The sequence below is a fragment of the Phlebotomus papatasi genome, chromosome 4, assembly GCF_024763615.1.
Source record: "Phlebotomus papatasi isolate M1 chromosome 4, Ppap_2.1, whole genome shotgun sequence".
Taxonomy (NCBI): domain Eukaryota; kingdom Metazoa; phylum Arthropoda; class Insecta; order Diptera; family Psychodidae; genus Phlebotomus; species Phlebotomus papatasi.
The window spans coordinates 5,112,505-5,131,024 of record NC_077225.1 but is presented as its reverse complement, the minus strand read 5'-3'; the positions used below and the strand labels follow the sequence as shown (position 1 = coordinate 5,131,024).

General features: G+C 37.7%; 1 protein-coding gene across 1 annotated transcript; it reads right to left on the bottom strand.

Annotated features, from left to right (window-relative positions):
- Nucleotides 1–240: 240 nt before the first annotated feature.
- Nucleotides 241–18,180, bottom strand: LOC129808600 (uncharacterized). The gene is made up of 3 exons (XM_055858383.1): nt 17,694–18,180; nt 15,048–15,280; nt 241–5,481 (listed from the first exon to the last, which is right to left on the bottom strand). Exons 1-3 carry the CDS (start codon nt 18,178–18,180, stop codon nt 241–243), a joined length of 5,961 nt encoding a protein of 1,986 aa, XP_055714358.1.
- Between the last annotated feature and the right edge of the window lie 340 nt (nt 18,181–18,520).

Sequence of the window (18,520 nt, the reverse complement as noted above, 5' to 3'; positions counted from 1 at the left end):
GAGGCTTGCTTAACAACTCGATGAGGCTTTTAATTCACTTCTTATTAGAAAAAATCACAATTTGATGCACTTCGATGGGGATTCCTTGACAGCTTAACCAGAAGTGACGGCTAAAAAATTCTCGTTGTTCTTCGTTCGTAGACACAGTCGATTTCTATGTTTTTTTTGTGCACTGTAGGTTGGGACATTTTTGGCGCAATTGCTCAGTGCAAGAAATTGCGCCAACATGCTGGGGAGGGGCTATTCTGAGGGTGATAATCCCTCGATCGGGAGCTTAGCAAGTTTTTGCACGGCTCTGGTGTATAACCCTCTGTTGGTCCTCACAGTGACCACACGGCACCTACCATCATGACCAGGATGAATATTTTCTATGATTCCCATAGGCCAACAATTTGACAATGACATATCGTCGCAGAGCAACACAACGTCCCCCACCTGAAGATTTCTCGATTCCTGATGCCATCTTGATCTTTTCTGCAAGGTATGCAGGTACTCTACTCGCCACCGGTCTGCAAAGTGCTGAAGAAGCTTTTGACACAGTTGCCATCGCGAGATTGAGTTAGGGGACACAGTCATAAAGTTCTTATCTGGAAGGGCATTCAACGGCCGACCTACTAGGAAATGCCCTGGGGTTAGCGCCGACGCCTCATTTGGGTCTTCGGATAGTGGCGTTATGGGTCTGCTGTTGAGTATTGCCTCTATTTGGGCGATTATGGTGGTCAACTCTTCAAAACTCAAAATAGTTTGACCAATTTCTCTGGTGAGATGAAACTTCAGCGCCTTGATAACGGCTTCGTAAAGACCCCCATGATGCGGTGATCTAGGAGGTGCAAAGTGCCACGTGATCCCCTTTGCTGTTGCTACTTGTAGGATGGTCGCATCTGAATGCAAGGCTTTAAAAAGATCCGAGAGAACTGTGCTGGCTCCGCGAAAGTTGGTTGCATTATCACAGTATATATGACTCGGAGCCGAACGTCGTGCCACGAATCTACGTAACGCTGCAACAAATCCCTCTGCGGTAAGCGTGCCAACCACCTCCAAATGGACGGCCTTCGTTGAAAAACAAACAAATGCACATATGTATGTCTTATATGAGACGCCGCAACGCTCATAGCCGGGACGCGTTAGCACAGGACCGCAAAAATCCACCCCACAAGTACTGAATGGTGCCACATGGGTTAACCGTCCTTCAGGCAGGTCTCCCAAAATCTGATTTTCAAGTCTGGGGCGTGTTTTGCAACAGGTAACACATGTTTTCACCACCTTTCTCGTCAAGTTTCTTCCTCCTAAAGGCCAGAATGTTTGCCTAAGGGTCGCAAGCAAGAGTTGCGGCCCCGCGTGCATATTCTCCGTATGAGTGTGTGCGGCAATTATTGTAGCAAGATGGCACTTAGGGAGGAGCATTGGATGCCGGACATCATATGGTTCAGCGGACTTAGACAGTCTTCCACCTACCCGAATAATTCCATGCTCATCCAAGAATGGAGTGAGCTGACGAATATTGACATATTTTCTACCTTTGTATAGAGATCCGTCACTGATGGCCATTTTCTCTTCGGCAAGGTGTCGTGCCTGTGCAAAAGAGACAAGTTTGCGTTCTGCGTTCTGAATCTCGATATGAGATAGAGGACCTTTGGTGCGAGCTTGTGGTTTAGTTAGGAAACGTATGATGTACGCTAGGATATGCTTGATTCTTGTGAAATTATTTGTGAGGGTGAGAAGGAATTCTATGGGATGTGTTTCAGGGAGGGTTTGCGAGAGAGCTGGTGCATCCATAGCAACAATTATCGGATCTCTTGGCCAGTTACTGCCGGACTTAGTTAAAAAATCTGGACCGTTCCACCAGAGCTGCGAACCTTTTAGGTCTTTGGGAGACATGCCGCGCGATATTATGTCAGCAGGGTTTGAATCACCAGGAACATGCTGCCACCTCGTCACGTCCGTCAAATTAAGTATTTCAGTGATTCTGGCTGATGTGAAAATGTCGAGTCGGACTTTATTTGATCGGATTTGTCCGAGAACAATCATGGAGTCTGTCCAAAGGTAGTATTCATTAAATGTCATTGCGTCTTTGATTTTCTGAAGAAGTTTTGCGCCTAGCAGCGCTGCACAGAGCTCTAGCTTGGGTATAGTAACGGGTTGAACAGGTGCGATGCGTGACTTTGCCATGAGAAGTTGAGATGAACGACTATGAGACCGATCTACAGTAACCACATATGCCACTGCTCCATAAGCATATGAACTACTATCACAGAAAACATGCAGCTCTCGTGATATGGGAGAGTCACATGACGACATCCATCGCGGAATATGTAATTTTGGAATTCCACACAACCCCTCAACATAATGTTTCCATCTGGTTGAAATATCAATTGGGAGCGCCTCATCCCATCCTAGCTCAGCTCCCCAGGCCTCTTGGAGGAGCACCTTCCCGTGGACTATAACAGGTCCTATCAAACCTAATGGATCATAAAGGGATGCGATTGCCGAAAGGACTTCCCTCTTACTGGAGATGCCAGAGAAATCTTTGGTGAGCTTGTAGGAGAACAAATCGGTACCTGGGTGCCAATGCATACCCAATGCTTTAGAGACGTCTGGAAGTAAGTTCTGGGCTTCATTACACTCAACATTGCTAACAATTTTAGTATTATTGGCACACCACTTGGACAGACTCATGCCGGCTGTTCTCAATAAGTTTATCAGCTGACGCTGACATTCTAAAGCCTGATCAATAGAGGGAAAAGAGACCAAACAATCGTCTACGTAAAAGTTATCCTTTAAAGCGGCTGATGCTAATGGATAATCGAGCTCACTCCGTTCCGCCAGGTCCATCAGAACCCTAGTGGCCAAATAAGGTGAGGACGAGACTCCAAAGCAAACTCCAGTGGCCCGATAGTGTATAATGGGTTGAGTAGAATCAAATCTCCAGAGAATTCTGTGGTAGTCTTTGTGAGGGGAATAAAGAAGAACTTGGGGGTACATCTTTCGAATGTCACATGAGAATGCGTTCCTATGTTCCCTAAATCTGAGAAGGATTGTCAAAATGTCCGGTTGAACGACCGGACCGACCAGCGTAACGTCATTTAGACTAAGACCCGTCTGGGACTTAGAGCTGGCATTCATTACAATTCGGATCTTTATGCCGGCGGCACCTGACTTTGCGACGCAGTGGTGTGGCATGTAATAACTGGAATTTTGAATCTGATCAGAGGGAACCTCTTCAAAGAAACCCAAATCAAAGTTCTCCTTCATGGCGGCATGATATTGGGCCTGAAGTTCAGGGTTGATTGCCAACTTTCTTTCAAGGCTGAGTAATTGTCTGGACGCATTGGGAAGATTGTTATGCAATCGCACGACATTGGGACGAAAAGGAATGTGTACCACATATCTGCCATCACCATTGCGAACAGTAGTTCTTTGAAAGTTATCCTCTGCCACCTCATGATCAGGAAGCTTAGGTCGAGGACAATTAACCTCCTCAATTTCCCAAAACCTTTTAATGGATGATTCTATGGATGACAAGGTGGTGGCTACACATGCGGCAACGATGGGTTCAGTGGCATTATTATGAGTGCCTGAGACTACCCAACCAAGACAACTCTCCTTAATTATGGGGAGACCTGGGCCAATACGCAAGAACTTGCCAGTGAAGATCTCATTATAAAATTCATTGCTGATTAGGAGATCCACCGGTTGAGGTACATGCCATGTTGGGTCCGCCAATTGAAGATCGGAGGGGAGTGGAATGTCTTCAATCTTTACCTTAAAATTCGGAAGCCTTTGTTCTAAGACTGAGGGAACTATTAAACAGGTCATGACGAAGTGGGCCTCTTGGTTGTTGAATGACTGAATGTTGCACTCTGTCTGGAATTTGGCCTTAGTGCCTCCATCTACAACCCTACCAATGAAGACTTCTGAATGAGATTTTGCAAGTTTCAATTTTTGAAAGAAAGACTGTGATATAAGATTTACTTGTGCTCCTGAATCTAGGAGAGCTCTACATTGATGTGGAATTCCGTACTTGTCTAGAACCCGAACCACTGCAGTCTCAAGAAAAACCCTTTTCGAGCCTCGAGACGATGTAGAAGAACTTACAACCGCAGCTGAGTCAGAAGAATCAGGAAGAGAATCTTCCGCCCCATCCTGAACCTGCGCAGCTGAAACTGCAACTGTGGGTTTTTCCGTTCTATTTGAGACCTGAGGAACTGCAGACTCAGGAGCCGTCTCTCCAGACAGAGACTGAAAAGCTTCATGCAAAAGGGTACTATGATGCCTTCCACACTTTTTGCACGCATAGAATGAACAATCCTTGGTCATGTGGGTTTGGATCAAGCATTTACGACATAGTTTATGCTTGCGAATAAACTCAAAGCGGTCATGAGGATCCATCCCAAGGAATTTTGAGCATTTGAAAATTTTATGATCGGTCGCAGAGCATACCCCACACTGGGATTGTGCTGTGGCCGCAAGGACGGTGTGCACCTTTGGACTTGAGACAGCAGAAGAACCCTTTGTTGTAGCCTTTTCTGGGAATGGTTCGCACATTTGAATTGACTTCATTCTATCTTTAAGAAATAACATGAAGTCCCGAGTGGTAGGAAGCTGATTTTTTACTTCCCTGGACCACAAGACCTTATTCTCATGATCCAGTTTATCCAGGAGGAGACATATAACCCATGGGTCACGAGATGTCACTTCCAATGCATCGAGAGAATTCAGAACTGAGTTAGCAGTCGTGAAAAGATTTGTGAATGTGGACGCCGATAGCACAGAAATTGGAGGAATTTTATTGAATGTGTGGATGTGTTGACGAACCACAGAAAATTGGTCCTCGTAGTGCGAGCAAAGAGTATCCCAAGCAACTTGATAATTTGCATCAGAGAAGGAAATGTCCTCAATTAATTTTTTTGCATTGCCCTTAGTGTAAGTCATAAGGTATTGCATTTTCTGTACATCTGAGAGTCGCGGATCTTTGTGGACAATATTCGTGAACATATCCCTAAAATGTCTCCAGCCCGTGTATTCTCCAGAGAAGTCAGGGACAGACTGGACTGGAAGTCTGGACCCATTGTTGGCATGGGACTGGGCGAGAATCGTTTCCTGAAGTTTTGAGAAAAGTTCCTGGTTACGAGTTTCTGCCTGTGCTTGATGTTGAATAAGAAGGGCCAACGCCTCCTCTAGTGAAGTGGACCTTGCATGAACAGTAGGGTCTGAACCAGAGGACTGCTTCTTATGGTCCAAATTTCCACCCACACCCCCAAGACCATGTTTCGATTCCTCTCTTTCAGTCCTCCTGCGTTGCTCAAGAAGGTCCCGAAGATCGCTTTCCAAGTCGCTTGCCCGACTCAAGATTTTCTCATGTTCTTCATTTTCTAATTCAATGTCAACCCCTGAATTAACTAATTCATCATGAACAATTTGAAGCTGCGATACTGTGTCTTGGAGTTTAGTCAAATGAGTGGTAATGTCCGTGACAGAAGCCTGTAATTCACCCTGATGAATACTTTCAACGTAATTTTCAACCCGCGTAAGGTGACTTTTAACACTGATCCCATAGGAAGGTACATGGACTTTTTTGTACGAAATCACGAGAGGTCGCCTGAAGGGAAAAAATACACGTGCACGATGAAACTATGACTCTTCACGAGTGCATTGATACCAAAATCATAATTTTTGAGCTTATAGTTTGCTCACAATAATTAATTAAAGTCGCGAAGATATGCAAAAATTTGGCGAAAAAGTACAATGGTCAGAGGGGTTGTACAAAAATTTACTGCAAATTTAGGGTGTCAATGCCTTGGGACAATGGACTTTCCCCTCCCACAGTAATTTTTTTTGTACCAAGGACAAAATTTCCTTTCCATCGCAGGTACCGATGGACTTTTTTCTCCTCATTTCGGTGCACCAAGGACTTTTTTCCCCTCTTTTCGGTGCACCAATGGACTTTTTCGAACAGCGAAGTACTTTTTCGTACATCGTGGTATTTTTTTGTCCATAGGAAGACAAAATGATCCTCTTCATGCTCCTTCAGTGCTCCACGGAGGAGAAAGTGATCCATGTGATCCTTTTGCACCCGCACTTATGGAAAATAAACAATTTCTTGCTTCCATCGACATAATGTGATGTGCATTCCTCCAATCGCAATTTTTTTTGACAATTCGAAAAATATCAAGCAACCCGGCTGGACTGGTGATATTTCTATGAGTACTTAATGCATATTAATAAATAATATTTATTTAAATTCCTAATATTCAAGTTTTATTATAATATATGTAATTATAGACTTTTTCTTGTTTTGTTTATCTTTATAAATAAATAAGTTACGGGAGTTCATAAAACAAGCGATACTTGAGAATTATAGGCTAAAATTGCGCATTGAACCTGCTCCAACAGCTGTTATTTTACTATTTTAAACACCGATAAATATTTGGATAGTATTTTAAAGAAAACTTGTATTTAAATTATTTAATTTTAATTTTATTTTTAAATTTTATTTATATATATAATTAATTTATTTAATATTTAATTAATAGTTAATTATCTAAATCCGTACAAAAATTTTATCTAAAAGTATGCAACAAATTAACAACTTTTTTCTGTCTCAGAGGTCTCACTCGGTACGTTTGATACAGTTGAGTCCGCTGATTAAGAATATGGTCTTGGTTTTCCTTAATCATGTCACAATTTTCTCATTAATGCTTTTAAATTTTGTCTGCTTTGCCTTACATTATCCTTTATATCTGAGATTTTAGTAAACTGAATTTAATAAATGTAAGTCCGTTGGAAAGGTCATTAGTTGTGCTTCAATTTTGATTATAACAAAAAACTTTGTAAAATCAGTCCTTTATGGTGTAAAATTGGAGTTTCTTTAAAAATTATTAAAAAATGGTCTTAATCTTAATCTTAAAACGATTGGGAGGTTGTAAAAATTGTATAAAACAAACTAAACAAAATATTGAAAATTCATCTACACCAGACTTTAAGCATCGCTAGGACTACAATTTTGTTCATGTAAGACATCGCGCTGCGATCACTCTAAATGCCTCATTTGTTGGTTTTTGTTATTTTCCAAAAATATGAAATATCTATTATTGAGCAAATTCCCTAAAGATAACTGAGAAAACATCTTACAAAATTTATGTGAAACTTACATAAATGTCTAGATTCTTCTTTAAATCGATTGGGAGACTATCAACATGATTTCCATTTACATCCCCAATAAACATTCAGCCGCGAGAAGAAACCCCTAAGCTCCTTTCCCAACGAACATTTCTCAAATATATGCCAATGACTTTACAAATATATTTCAATAGACCCTTTAGGTCATACTTTCATTTAAAATTAACCTCTACTAGAAATAGTATTAGACGGATGGATGGAAACAAATGGAAACAAAGATTTTATTCTTAAAAATAAAACTAAGAGCTTCGTAATGAGGGTTGATTTGGGATGTAAATGAAAATTATGTTGATGGTCCTCCGATCGATTTAAAGATGAATCTCAACATTTATATATGTTTATTATTATGTTTCAAAATGATTTCTCAAAAATGTCTGGGACAATTGATCTATAATAAGTATAATATCTGGAAAATTTTCTTAAAGATTTTATATTTTTGGAAAATTACAAAAATCAACAAATGAGGCATTTAGAGTGATCGGAGCGCGATGTCTTACATGAAAAAAAATGTAGTCCTAGTGATGCCTATCGTTTGGTGTAGATGAATTTTTTATATTTTGTTTAGTTTGTTTTATACAATTTTTTACAACCTCACCATAAGACCATTTTTTGGTAATTTTTAGAGAAACTCTAATTTTACACCCTGAAGGAGTGGTTTTACAAAGATTTTTGTTATTATCAAAATTGAAGCACAATTAATGACCTTTCCAACGGACCCACACTTATTAACTTCAGTTCACGAAAACCTCAGATACAAAGGATAGGGGGAAACTGGGGCACCACCAAACACTTTTGAAAGATGCGATTTCGACTAAATTTTCTAAGAAAACTGTGAATTTTAGAAAAATGTTGCTTACCCCATGTTATAGGCTTAGGTATAGGCTGCATATTAATGTATACAAGGATGATGTGAAGCACTTCAATTTTTCGTAAAAAGGAAAATTATATCATCATGCATTTTACGCTTTTTTCCAACCACCCGGGGTACCACCAAACACTTTCTGGGGCACCAACATGTTTGGACATTCACCACAACTCTTAATTATAAAGAAGGTATTGAAAATGCAAATAGTTCTCAAAAGAGCACTGCAAAATTTAGAATGAGTGACTAAAATAGCAAAAAACTAAAGCACTGCGCACCGAACACATTTTTCAATAGATTTTTCATCATTTTGCAAACATTCGACTTCTGACTGGAAAGCAGCGCCACTAAAATCGTGCCAAACATTTTACCTAAAGTTCAAATTTTGGGCGCTCTTCTGATTATTTGTGATGAAATCAAGAAATCATTCGTCAATCCTTTATCAAAAAAATTTAAGAATCATTTAATGCAAAATTGGGATTTTGAAACTATATTTCTCTTGTGTCTTGAATGAAAATCCCATGAATGAAAAAATGGTGTAGTAAAATTTTACTTAATTTGTTTTATTTTCATTTTCCAGGTAGATAAATGAATGACTAAAATTATCAAAATCTCACAATTTTACAAAAGATTATTTTTATTTCTAAAGTATGTGAACTATGTTGAAAATTCTTTTGCTGAACAAGCATTCCTATAGTATCTATGATTTAATATAGGTCTTGTTCTCTGAGGTGTAATACCTATTTAAAAAATCACAGTGTTTGGTGGTACCCCTGCTTGGTGGTGTCCCAGTTTCCCCTAATGTAAGGCAAAGCAGATAACATTTTTGTACGGATTTAAATAATTAACTATTATTTAAATAATTAACTATTAAATAATTAAATAATTTAAATTTAAATAATTAACTATTATTAAAATACACGTTTTGTGAAAAATACTACTCAAATATTTATCGGTGCATAAAATAGTAAATTAACAGCTGTTGGAGCAGGTCTAATGCGAAATTGTACTCTCTTATTCTCAAATATTGTTTAAACTTAAAAAGATTTAAGAAAAAACAACACGAGAAAAGTAAGTAATTACAGAAGTAATTACATGCAAATATCACCAGTCCAGCCGGGTTGTTTGATATTTTTCGAATTGTGAAAAAAAAAATTTGCGAATGGGGGAAATCAACATGCACAATGTCGATGGAAGCAAGAAGTTGTTTATTTTCCATCAGTGCGTGTGCAAAAGGATCACATGGATCACTTTCTCCTCCGTGGAGCACTGAAGGAGCATGGAGAGGATCATTTTGTCTTCCTATGGACAAAAAAGTACCGCGATGTACGAAAAAGTACTTCGCTGTTCGAAAAAGTCCATTGGTGCACCGAAAAGAGGGGAATAAGTCCATCGCTACCTGCGATATGGCGAACTTTTTTGTACCATGGGACACAAAACTTGTACCATGTACATTCCTATGAACGCAGGTCTCTACCACACGCTATAGAAATTTATGTCCATATTGAAGCAAATTCCCTATCTTACGGTTGCGTAGGAAAACTTTTCAATTTGGACATAAATTTCTCTAGATAGAGACCATTACACTGATCCCATAGGAATGTACATGGACTTTTTTGTACGAAATCACGAGAGGTTACCTGAAGGGAAAAAATACATGTGCACGATGAAACTATGGCTCTTCACGAGTGCATTGATACCAAAATCATAATTTTTGAGCTTATAGTTTGCTCACAATAATTAATTAAAGTCGCGAAGACATGCAAAAATTTGGCGAAAAAGTACAATGGTCAGAGGGGTTGTACAAAAATTTACTGCAAATCTAGGGTGTCAAATGCCTTGGGCCGATGGACTTTCCCCTCCCACATTAAAATTTTTTGTACTAAGGACAAAATTTTCCTTCTATCGTAGGTAGCGATGGACTTTTTCCCCTCCTTTCGGAGCACCAATGGACTTTTTCGAGCAGCGAAGTACTTTTTCGTACATCGCGGAGCTTTTTTGTCCATAGGAAGACAAAATGATCCTCTCCATGCTCCTTCAGTGCTCCAAGGAGGAGAAAGTGATCCATGTGATCCTTTTGTGTTTATATTTGCCCCCATTGATGGACAATAAACTATTTCTCGTTTCCATAGACATAATGTGCATGTTCATTTCCCCCAAACGCAAATTTTTTTTGACAGTTCGAAAAATATCAAGCAACCCGGCTGGACTGGTGATATTTCTATGAGTACTTAATGCGTATTAATAAATAATATATATTTAAATTCTCAATATTCAATTTCCATACTATTTATATGATTACAGACTTTTATTTTGAAGATTTTTTTGTTCTTTTATACATGAATATTTTCAGCTACTACGTACAATGTAAAATAAGTACACCCTTTTGTGAGAGACTTATTAAATAAATAATGTTAAAAATCTATTAAAAATGTAAATGCTTGATGTCATTTGCTTCAATTCTTAAATTATAACATTAGATTTAGCATAGTAAGTCATCACATCACTGATAGAGTTTTGCTCAGATGAAATAAATTTTATTTATTACTTAGTTAAGTCATTAAATTTTGTTCGGGTATTTCCATAAACCCTAAGCCGACCGCAAGGGTTCACGTTCTTGATAGTTATTGATAGTTTCTAGAATTAGTTTAGTGACACAGAATTTGTAAAAAAAAAACGTAATGTGGTAGTAAAAATATGATAAATATATGTTACCGTGCGACAACAGGGCACAGAATTACAGAATTTCTCCACAAATCATTTCACTGGCTCACTTCTTTAATCATTTTCTATAAATTTACTATTGAAATTTGCTTACGAGAAAAACATCACCATAAATATCACAAAAGGTACCTGAGTCCGCCATCTTCTATTTGACAACTGAACCGTCTAGGTACATTTCTTCGAGCAAAACAAGTACTTTTTCAAGACATTTTCCAGAGGATTTTCCACGAACAATTCAAAAAATAGTCACAAATGCTTCCAAAACTCACCAATCTTCTATTCCAATTCATAAATCACCGATATTCCACATAATTTTCATAATTTTCCACGAATTATGAAATGCTGCAAAAGTTACTGGGAGATCCATATTTAGCATATTTTTACTATCAAATCACACCTTTTAACCAATTCTGTATCACTAAATTAATTCTAAAAAATATTTTCTTTATATTAACATCAATTTTCATTGAACTTCACAAATTAAATTTAAAAAGCAATCCTAGTGACGTTTTTTTTCAAATTCTGGCGACGACCACTACAAAAGCAGAAAAAATACTTTTTCCTTTATTGTTGGTTCCTCTGGTTCATCTGGGTGCGCGATTTTGAATTGCACCCAAACTCATCGACTCATCGACTTATGGAGCGCAGCGCCATCGGCGACACTATATTCTCATCTTCTTTGTCATTATACATTTTTCAGTCACTTCCATCTTAATTTTTCATTAGTGAGCACGAAGAACTGTCCTCTTTTGTACGATTTGCAGCATCCCAAATATCACACTGATCGAAGCAAGATAATTGCGGAGATTGCAAAGAAATTGAAGATATCAGGTAATATGGGTAATATTAAGGTATCAACTTTTTTCCATGTTATATTAATTTGCATTAGGAAAACCCTCGTCAAAAATTAATTTTCCTTTGTAGGCGATTCTTTCGAGCATAACTTAAATTGTGAAGTATTCTAATATATTTTAATAATCACTTTTTTCTTTTTTTTTTTTTATTTACAACTTTTGATGTTTTACCATGGTGTCTGAATGTCAGTAACATCCTAGAATTTTTCATAATTATAAACCACAACGCCATTTTCAGACTAAGGTCTATATATTTTCAATTTTATAATTTGAATTATACCATAATTTGAGAAAACTAATTTCTGCATTCACACTTTCTGAGAAAATGTCCCTTTTTATGCAACTTTATACATTTGTATAATTTTGGTACTATAATCGTAATGACAATATAAGAAAAGAAATGGCAAAGCGTCCCAGCTTTGCGTAGTGCTCGGACTGACGAGAAAGAGCCATCCATATGTATTATTTTTAAGAAATTGCTTAAAAGAAGTAGGCTGTAGAAATGTTAGAATATTAGCATGTGTAACAAGTACACAAACAAATAGAAAGTTAATCCAAGAAAGGTAAATCATTTACGGGTACTACTACGACTCCTGACTGATTATGTCTGATACAGTCGCGTTGGAAATTTGAAGATCCTTTAAAAAATAATCTAAATCTAAGCAAATCGGTTGAAAAATAGTCTCTCCGAAGTGGTTAAACTTTCACATTGTATAATTTATGATGACGATTTATGCGGTCAAATGCGTCTAAACGAAACGTCCACTTGGACTTCATTCACCATATATTAGAAAATTATTGAAAAATACGGACTAATTTTTCTAAATTTTTTTCTAAATCTAAACTTTAAAAGAGCGGAGGGAGATCACAGAAGACCCGAATTAAAAAGTAGCCCGATCTTAAAAGAACCGAATTTGCGAGAGTCTACTGTATAATTCATTAATCAACAAAAATATCACAAGATAATTCATTTTCATTGCTGAACACACATGCATATATAACACACATGCATACAGAACACACATGCTTACATAACCTCAAAATTATTTTAAATGTAACCGTCGAGAACTCGTCCGGATTAGAGAGCGGACATTGTATATGATTGAAATGTCCGCACATAGCGTTTATAGTTACCTTTAAAAAATGAAAAAATAAGTGATTTTTCAAAGCGAATAACAATCATAGGACACGCTTTTGAGCAAAAAGAACGAGAGTTTGGTTTAGAAACCTTAGGTTTTGGTTCATAATATGTATGTATGTATGTATGTAATTTATTTGCCAACATGCGTCTTTACAAAAATTCCCTATACCATGCGTCCGCCGCCGACTCAGCGTTGGTGACCAGCCTCCAAAGCCAAACTGCGGAAATGCTTCTTCCCAGGCTGTATAGACTTTTGTCGTGTATAGCGATCTTTTCCAAATTCAAGTATGTGAAACTCACTGGGTTATAAGGGAAGGTGGGAAGGAATCAAATAAGACACATGGCTGATACGACAACGAGGCTAGGATGTAGCACGTGTTGTTGCCGTAGTTATGAAGATTAAAAAATAAAAATTTAAAAAATTACAAACTCTGAATTAAGATAAAGAAAAAGTATTTAGGAGAAAATGGACAAGGAGACCGCGACACCCGACGTTTCGGTTATTTGATGAAGAACGTCGCAACCCAACCATTTCTTGGCGTATTCAAAATCAAATTATTTTGAAATAAGTATTATTGTAAACTTTTCCTCTATGACATTTATAAATGCGAAACTTATATTGTTCATTTTCTCATTTTACAGCACCAAAACTAAGAGAACAAATTTCATATATAAAGAAGAAATATAATGCTGAAAAGCAGAGACGCAAAATCAAAAACGCAATTATACCGCGCAGTGGATCTGGTGCTCCTGACCCCGAAGATAACGACTCTAGTCAAAAGAGCAACCAAAAAGGGTGGGTATGGTATGACTTATGTCATTTTTTGGATAGAACTTCGGATTTCTCAAATGAAGTTCATTCAAAAATACGGCGATGCCGAGGTCAACGAAAAGAATCAAATTCTGGTCCCAGCAGTAATACTGTACAACACTCGGCGGACAAATTGTCGCAATTTTTTGCTGCTCGGCCCGGTAGATCGTTTGTACCAAAGCTTTCTGCACCCTCAACATCTGCATCGGATGTACAACAAACCGATTTTTTAACACCTTCTACCTCAGAATTTCATCACCCGGAACGTGCAATAACACCTAATCTTGAACAGGATTCGCAGCCTCTTTCAGCAAATAAATCCATAATCCACAATCCTCCATCCTCAATCAACAATTCACAATCTTTTTGTACTGCAACACCGGAATTGCTGGCATCACCGATGATCATTGAAATTCCACAACGTGCACCGATTCCGTCAACTACAGCCAAACTACTACATCCAAACGAGACATCATCTAACATCACCTCTACTCAGATATCTACTTCATGTGCCAACAAAATTGTGAATCCAGCTTTCACGAAATGCATCAATAAATTAATCAACTCAAGGTTTGCAACTCTCTCGAAAGAAAAGCAAATTGAGGCATTTTCAGAAATCATTCTACATATTGAACGAGTCACTGAGAAAATGATAAATGGGAACCAAATATAAATATTCAAATCAAAATTTATATTTTCATTTTATTTGAGAAACTTAACCTAATTATTTAACAGGTAATCCTTATATGTATCTCGAATTGTTCTTATTTCGTTAAGAGTTCTCCCCCCAATTCCTTGTTGATTCCCAAATGCTGCATCTAATGAGCTACACTCAAATATTGGGGTCTCTTTGTCAGCAGTTTTTCTAATAAAGTTATGCAATACAATGCAGCATTTTACAATTGAAATTGCAAACTGAGGTTCAACAGAAATTTCGTTGCGAAAAATCCTGAATCTGTTTGACAGTATACCAAATGCTCGTTCTATGGTATTTCTAGCAGATGATAACCTCTTGTTAAAATTTTCCTTATCTGCTGACAAATTACGACCACTGTAATTTCTTAGGAGATTTTTGGACAATGGAAAGGCTTCATCGCCTATAAAAAAGTAATTAAAACTTACATTAGAATTTGGAAGCAATTTATCGGGAGGAAATTCGATATTTCCTGCAGCCAAATCCAAGCCTAATTCGGTATTATTCCAAACTGTCACATCGGATAGGGAACCGGGTGCTCCAATCGAAACAAAAATAAAATTCGCATCGGCATCGCACACACCTAACAAGACTATAGAAAAATATTTCTTATAATTGAAATATAAACTTCCCGAGTGAGGAGGTTTTTGAATTCTAACGTGTTTCCCGTCCACGGCTCCTACGCAATGTGGCAGGCGATGAAAGTTTCCCCACTTCTCTGATTCTGCTTCCCAGTCGATTGGAAATAAAATATATAATTGATGAAGTTTATTCCAAATAACGTCAGTTGTTTCCTTTATGATCTGAGATGCTGTAGAGGTTCCAATGAGATAGAGCCTAGCAATGCTGCTGAAACTCTCTCCGGTAGCCAAGTAGTGCAATGTAATCAGCAATCTAGAAGCTGGTGGAATTACGTCTCGCCTGGTTATTGATTTTTCAATTATAGGACCAACTGAATCAAGGAGAAAGCGGAACTGCTTCTCGGACATTCTGGTATACTGCTTAAATTTGTCATCTAAAAGAGAAGAAGTAAAAGAAATTGCACAGTCGTTTTTAACGTATGCAAAAACATTCTTTGATCCAAAACAATTATGATACATGAATCGTAAGAGATATATTCGAAATAGAATGCAACTAAATCATTATTTTATTTTATGCACGATTCACAATCAATATTATTTGAAAATTTCTCGATGCTTCTGCGACGGTCAATTAATAAATATTTTACATTACATTTTGTACAGAGTAAAAAAATGTGTGAGAAATAAAGTTGTGTATGAGAAAATTTGTGTAATTTTGCAAGCATTATAGTTCCAAGTGGTAAAATTGTTATCATATTTGTAGTCTGATACTAGCATAATGATGGTAAAATTATGCTTGTGGGAGAACTGTCAAAATTTCATTGTTTAAAGCGTGTCCACGTAAAGATTGTACCAAATGATTTGATATTTTTATGACAGATGTCACTATCTCCGCATTTTCGTTGTATATAAACATTGTAACTTGTAACACGGGTTTTATCTTTCTTTTGGTGAAACTCTCATCAAATTCTGTTCATTTTTCACTGAGATACGAAATAATAATGGAAAAGAGATGGGAACTGATCGTTCACACGTATCTAAAAAATCCTGGAATCAATTACGCGGACCTTGGAAAACTCGCAAATACCTCACGCCAGACCGTCTGGAAGGTGATTCTTCGATTCCTCGACAGTAAAACCACTGCCCAGAAACCTGGATGTGGAAAAAATCGGGGTATTTGAGATTGAGATTTGGAGAAAAACGTGATCATGCGCTGTAAGAACAATCCTTCGATATCTGTGAGGGATATGGTTAAAAAACTTAAATGTTCTCCCAGTCTTGTGGACAAAATCAAACAGAGGAATGGACTGAAGACTTTTAAGGCCCAAGCAGCTACTCATCGCACGGATGCGCAAAGTCGGTCAGCTAAAACACGAGCTCGAAGGCTGCACGATAAGATGATGTCTGGCTTTAGTGGGTTCATCTTGATGGATGATGAAAAACACGAAAAAGGAGACTTCAAACAATTTCCAGGACAGCAATATTACACCGCAAAGTCTCGCGAAGGAAGTAAGTACAAAAATGATGAAAAGTTTCCCAAAAAATACATGGTTTGGATGGCGATGTGCTTATGTGGACGTCAGAGCAAGGCGTTCTTCATGCAGGGCAACATGAACTCGTCAATTTCATTACGGAGTGCTTCCAGAAACGCCTGTTGCCTCTGTACAGATGCCATGACATACCCCCGATCTTCTGGTCAGATTTGGCGTCGTGCCATTACTCAAAAGCAACCAAAGAATGGTACGAGGAGAACGATGTTCGTTATGTACCCAAAGAGATGAATCCCCCAAACACTCCAAATCTCCGTCCAGTTGAAACATATTAGGCTATTATCAAATACGATCTGAAGAAGAAGACTAAAAGCGTCGAGAATGGAATGAAACAACCAAGAATCGCGGTGATGATCTTGTACAGACCTTGATGGGAGAACTCAAGAAAAAAATTCGAGTACTTGAATAAAAAACTAATATATCTAATAAATCAACAATGGTTAAAGTTTTAGAAAATATTTTTCTTTTTTTTTAATATTATATATACTTCATTTTTGAGCCATTGTTCTTGGGAACAATCTTGTCGTGGACACGCTTTACTATTGTAATTTTTCTAACTAAGAATTTAGTTATTTTTTGCATTTCTAATCGTCTAATTTTCATCGAGAATAATTAATTGGATTCTTCAAATGTACCTCAGTCGTAAAAAATGTGAAAAAATTGTGAAAATTGTGAAAAAATTGAAAAATTGGCGACGCAACTCTTGCTCATTTGCTTTACAGAATTAAACGAGACCGTGATCCAATCGGAAAATGCGGGATCATCAACGCGCAGGTTCTGGGATCAAATATCGGACTTGGTCTTCAATATTTTCCTGTTTATTCCTTTTTTAGTTGTTCTTTTTCTTTGTTTAATACACACTCTTTTCATAAATGATAGACATAAACCGCTCAAAAACGCTGTGTAACCAAAATTAAAGAAAAGAAATCAGGGACAGTGAAACACGGTATTGACCTTTGGCTCCTTTCTCCTTTTAATTTCTTAAGCCGACGTTTCGGAGGGGTTTTCCTCCTTCTTCAGGTATAGAAATTTTGGGGAAAAAATTGTCACAAAAATCGTTACACTGAGCACAATTCGGACTTTGCACGAGAGACAATTTCTCCAACAACATCCAACAAAGACTGTGTTTCACTGTCCCTCATACTCAGTTTACTGGCCGAAAACTATCTAGAAAAGAAATCATTTTGTAAAATACACAAATTGACAATACACAACTTTAAATAAATACACAAAAATCACAGTATACAAGTCTCGCAACCATAATGCTCGTGCAAAAATTACCAACCATATTACTTACCATATTCCGTTAAAATTGGGATCGTCCTGTTGTAAAATCCATCAGTCTCGCGTGTTTGTGAGATGGGATGAACTTGCCAACGACGTATTCCAATCCTTCTAGACGGTTCAGGAGTTTCCACAGCCAGCAAATCTTTTCGGATTTCGTCAAGATGCAAGATGAAGGCTTGACATTCCATAAAATGGTTATAGTTTTCTTCCCCCGGATAACTTCCGCTGTATATCAGGTAGTATGCTGCCATTAGACGGTAAATTCCATCCATCATGAAGTTTTTTAAATCGTCATCACACTCGTTTCGGATTCTCATGGCTTCGGTTTCTTCCACAAAATTTCTGCCATCTTGTAGAATGTCGCTGTTACTCAATCCCCTTTTCTCTTCCACATTCAAATTGTTAAGTTTTTCAAACACGACAAATTTCACATCATTCATGTGGATATCAAAGCATTCTCTATCGGTGCCCGAAAGAACAATATTCCCTTCACTCATCTTGTCTATTCAAGAACTTCACAGAAAATGTGCTACACAAGTATTTTCTTACTTAATGCTTAATGCTAATCTTAATACTTGTGTTGCACTTAAGTGCTCGTTTAAAAATGACCAGATTCACGATGATTTTGGATTTAATTACCGAGAAAAGTTCGTTCGTGCTCACTAAAGAAAAATTAAGATGGAAGTGACTGAAAAATGTATAATGACAAAGAAGATGAGAATATAGTGTCGCCGATGGCGCTGCGCTCCATAAGTCGATGAGTCGATGAGTTTGGGTGCAATTCAAAATCGCGCACCCAGATGAACCAGAGGAACCAACAATAAAGGAAAAAGTATT

Coding starts and splice junctions, on each gene's coding strand:
- LOC129808600 (XM_055858383.1), bottom strand. CDS start 18,180: ATGAGTGAAGGGAATATTGTTCTTTCGGGCACCGATAGAGAATGCTTT. Junction 15,281..17,693: donor CCCAATTTTAACGGAATATG/GTAAGTAATATG, acceptor CTTCTCTTTTAG/ATGACAAATTTAAGCAGTAT. Junction 5,482..15,047: donor TCATAAAGGAAACAACTGAC/GTTATTTGGAAT, acceptor GGTGAATTACAG/GCTTCTGTCACGGACATTAC.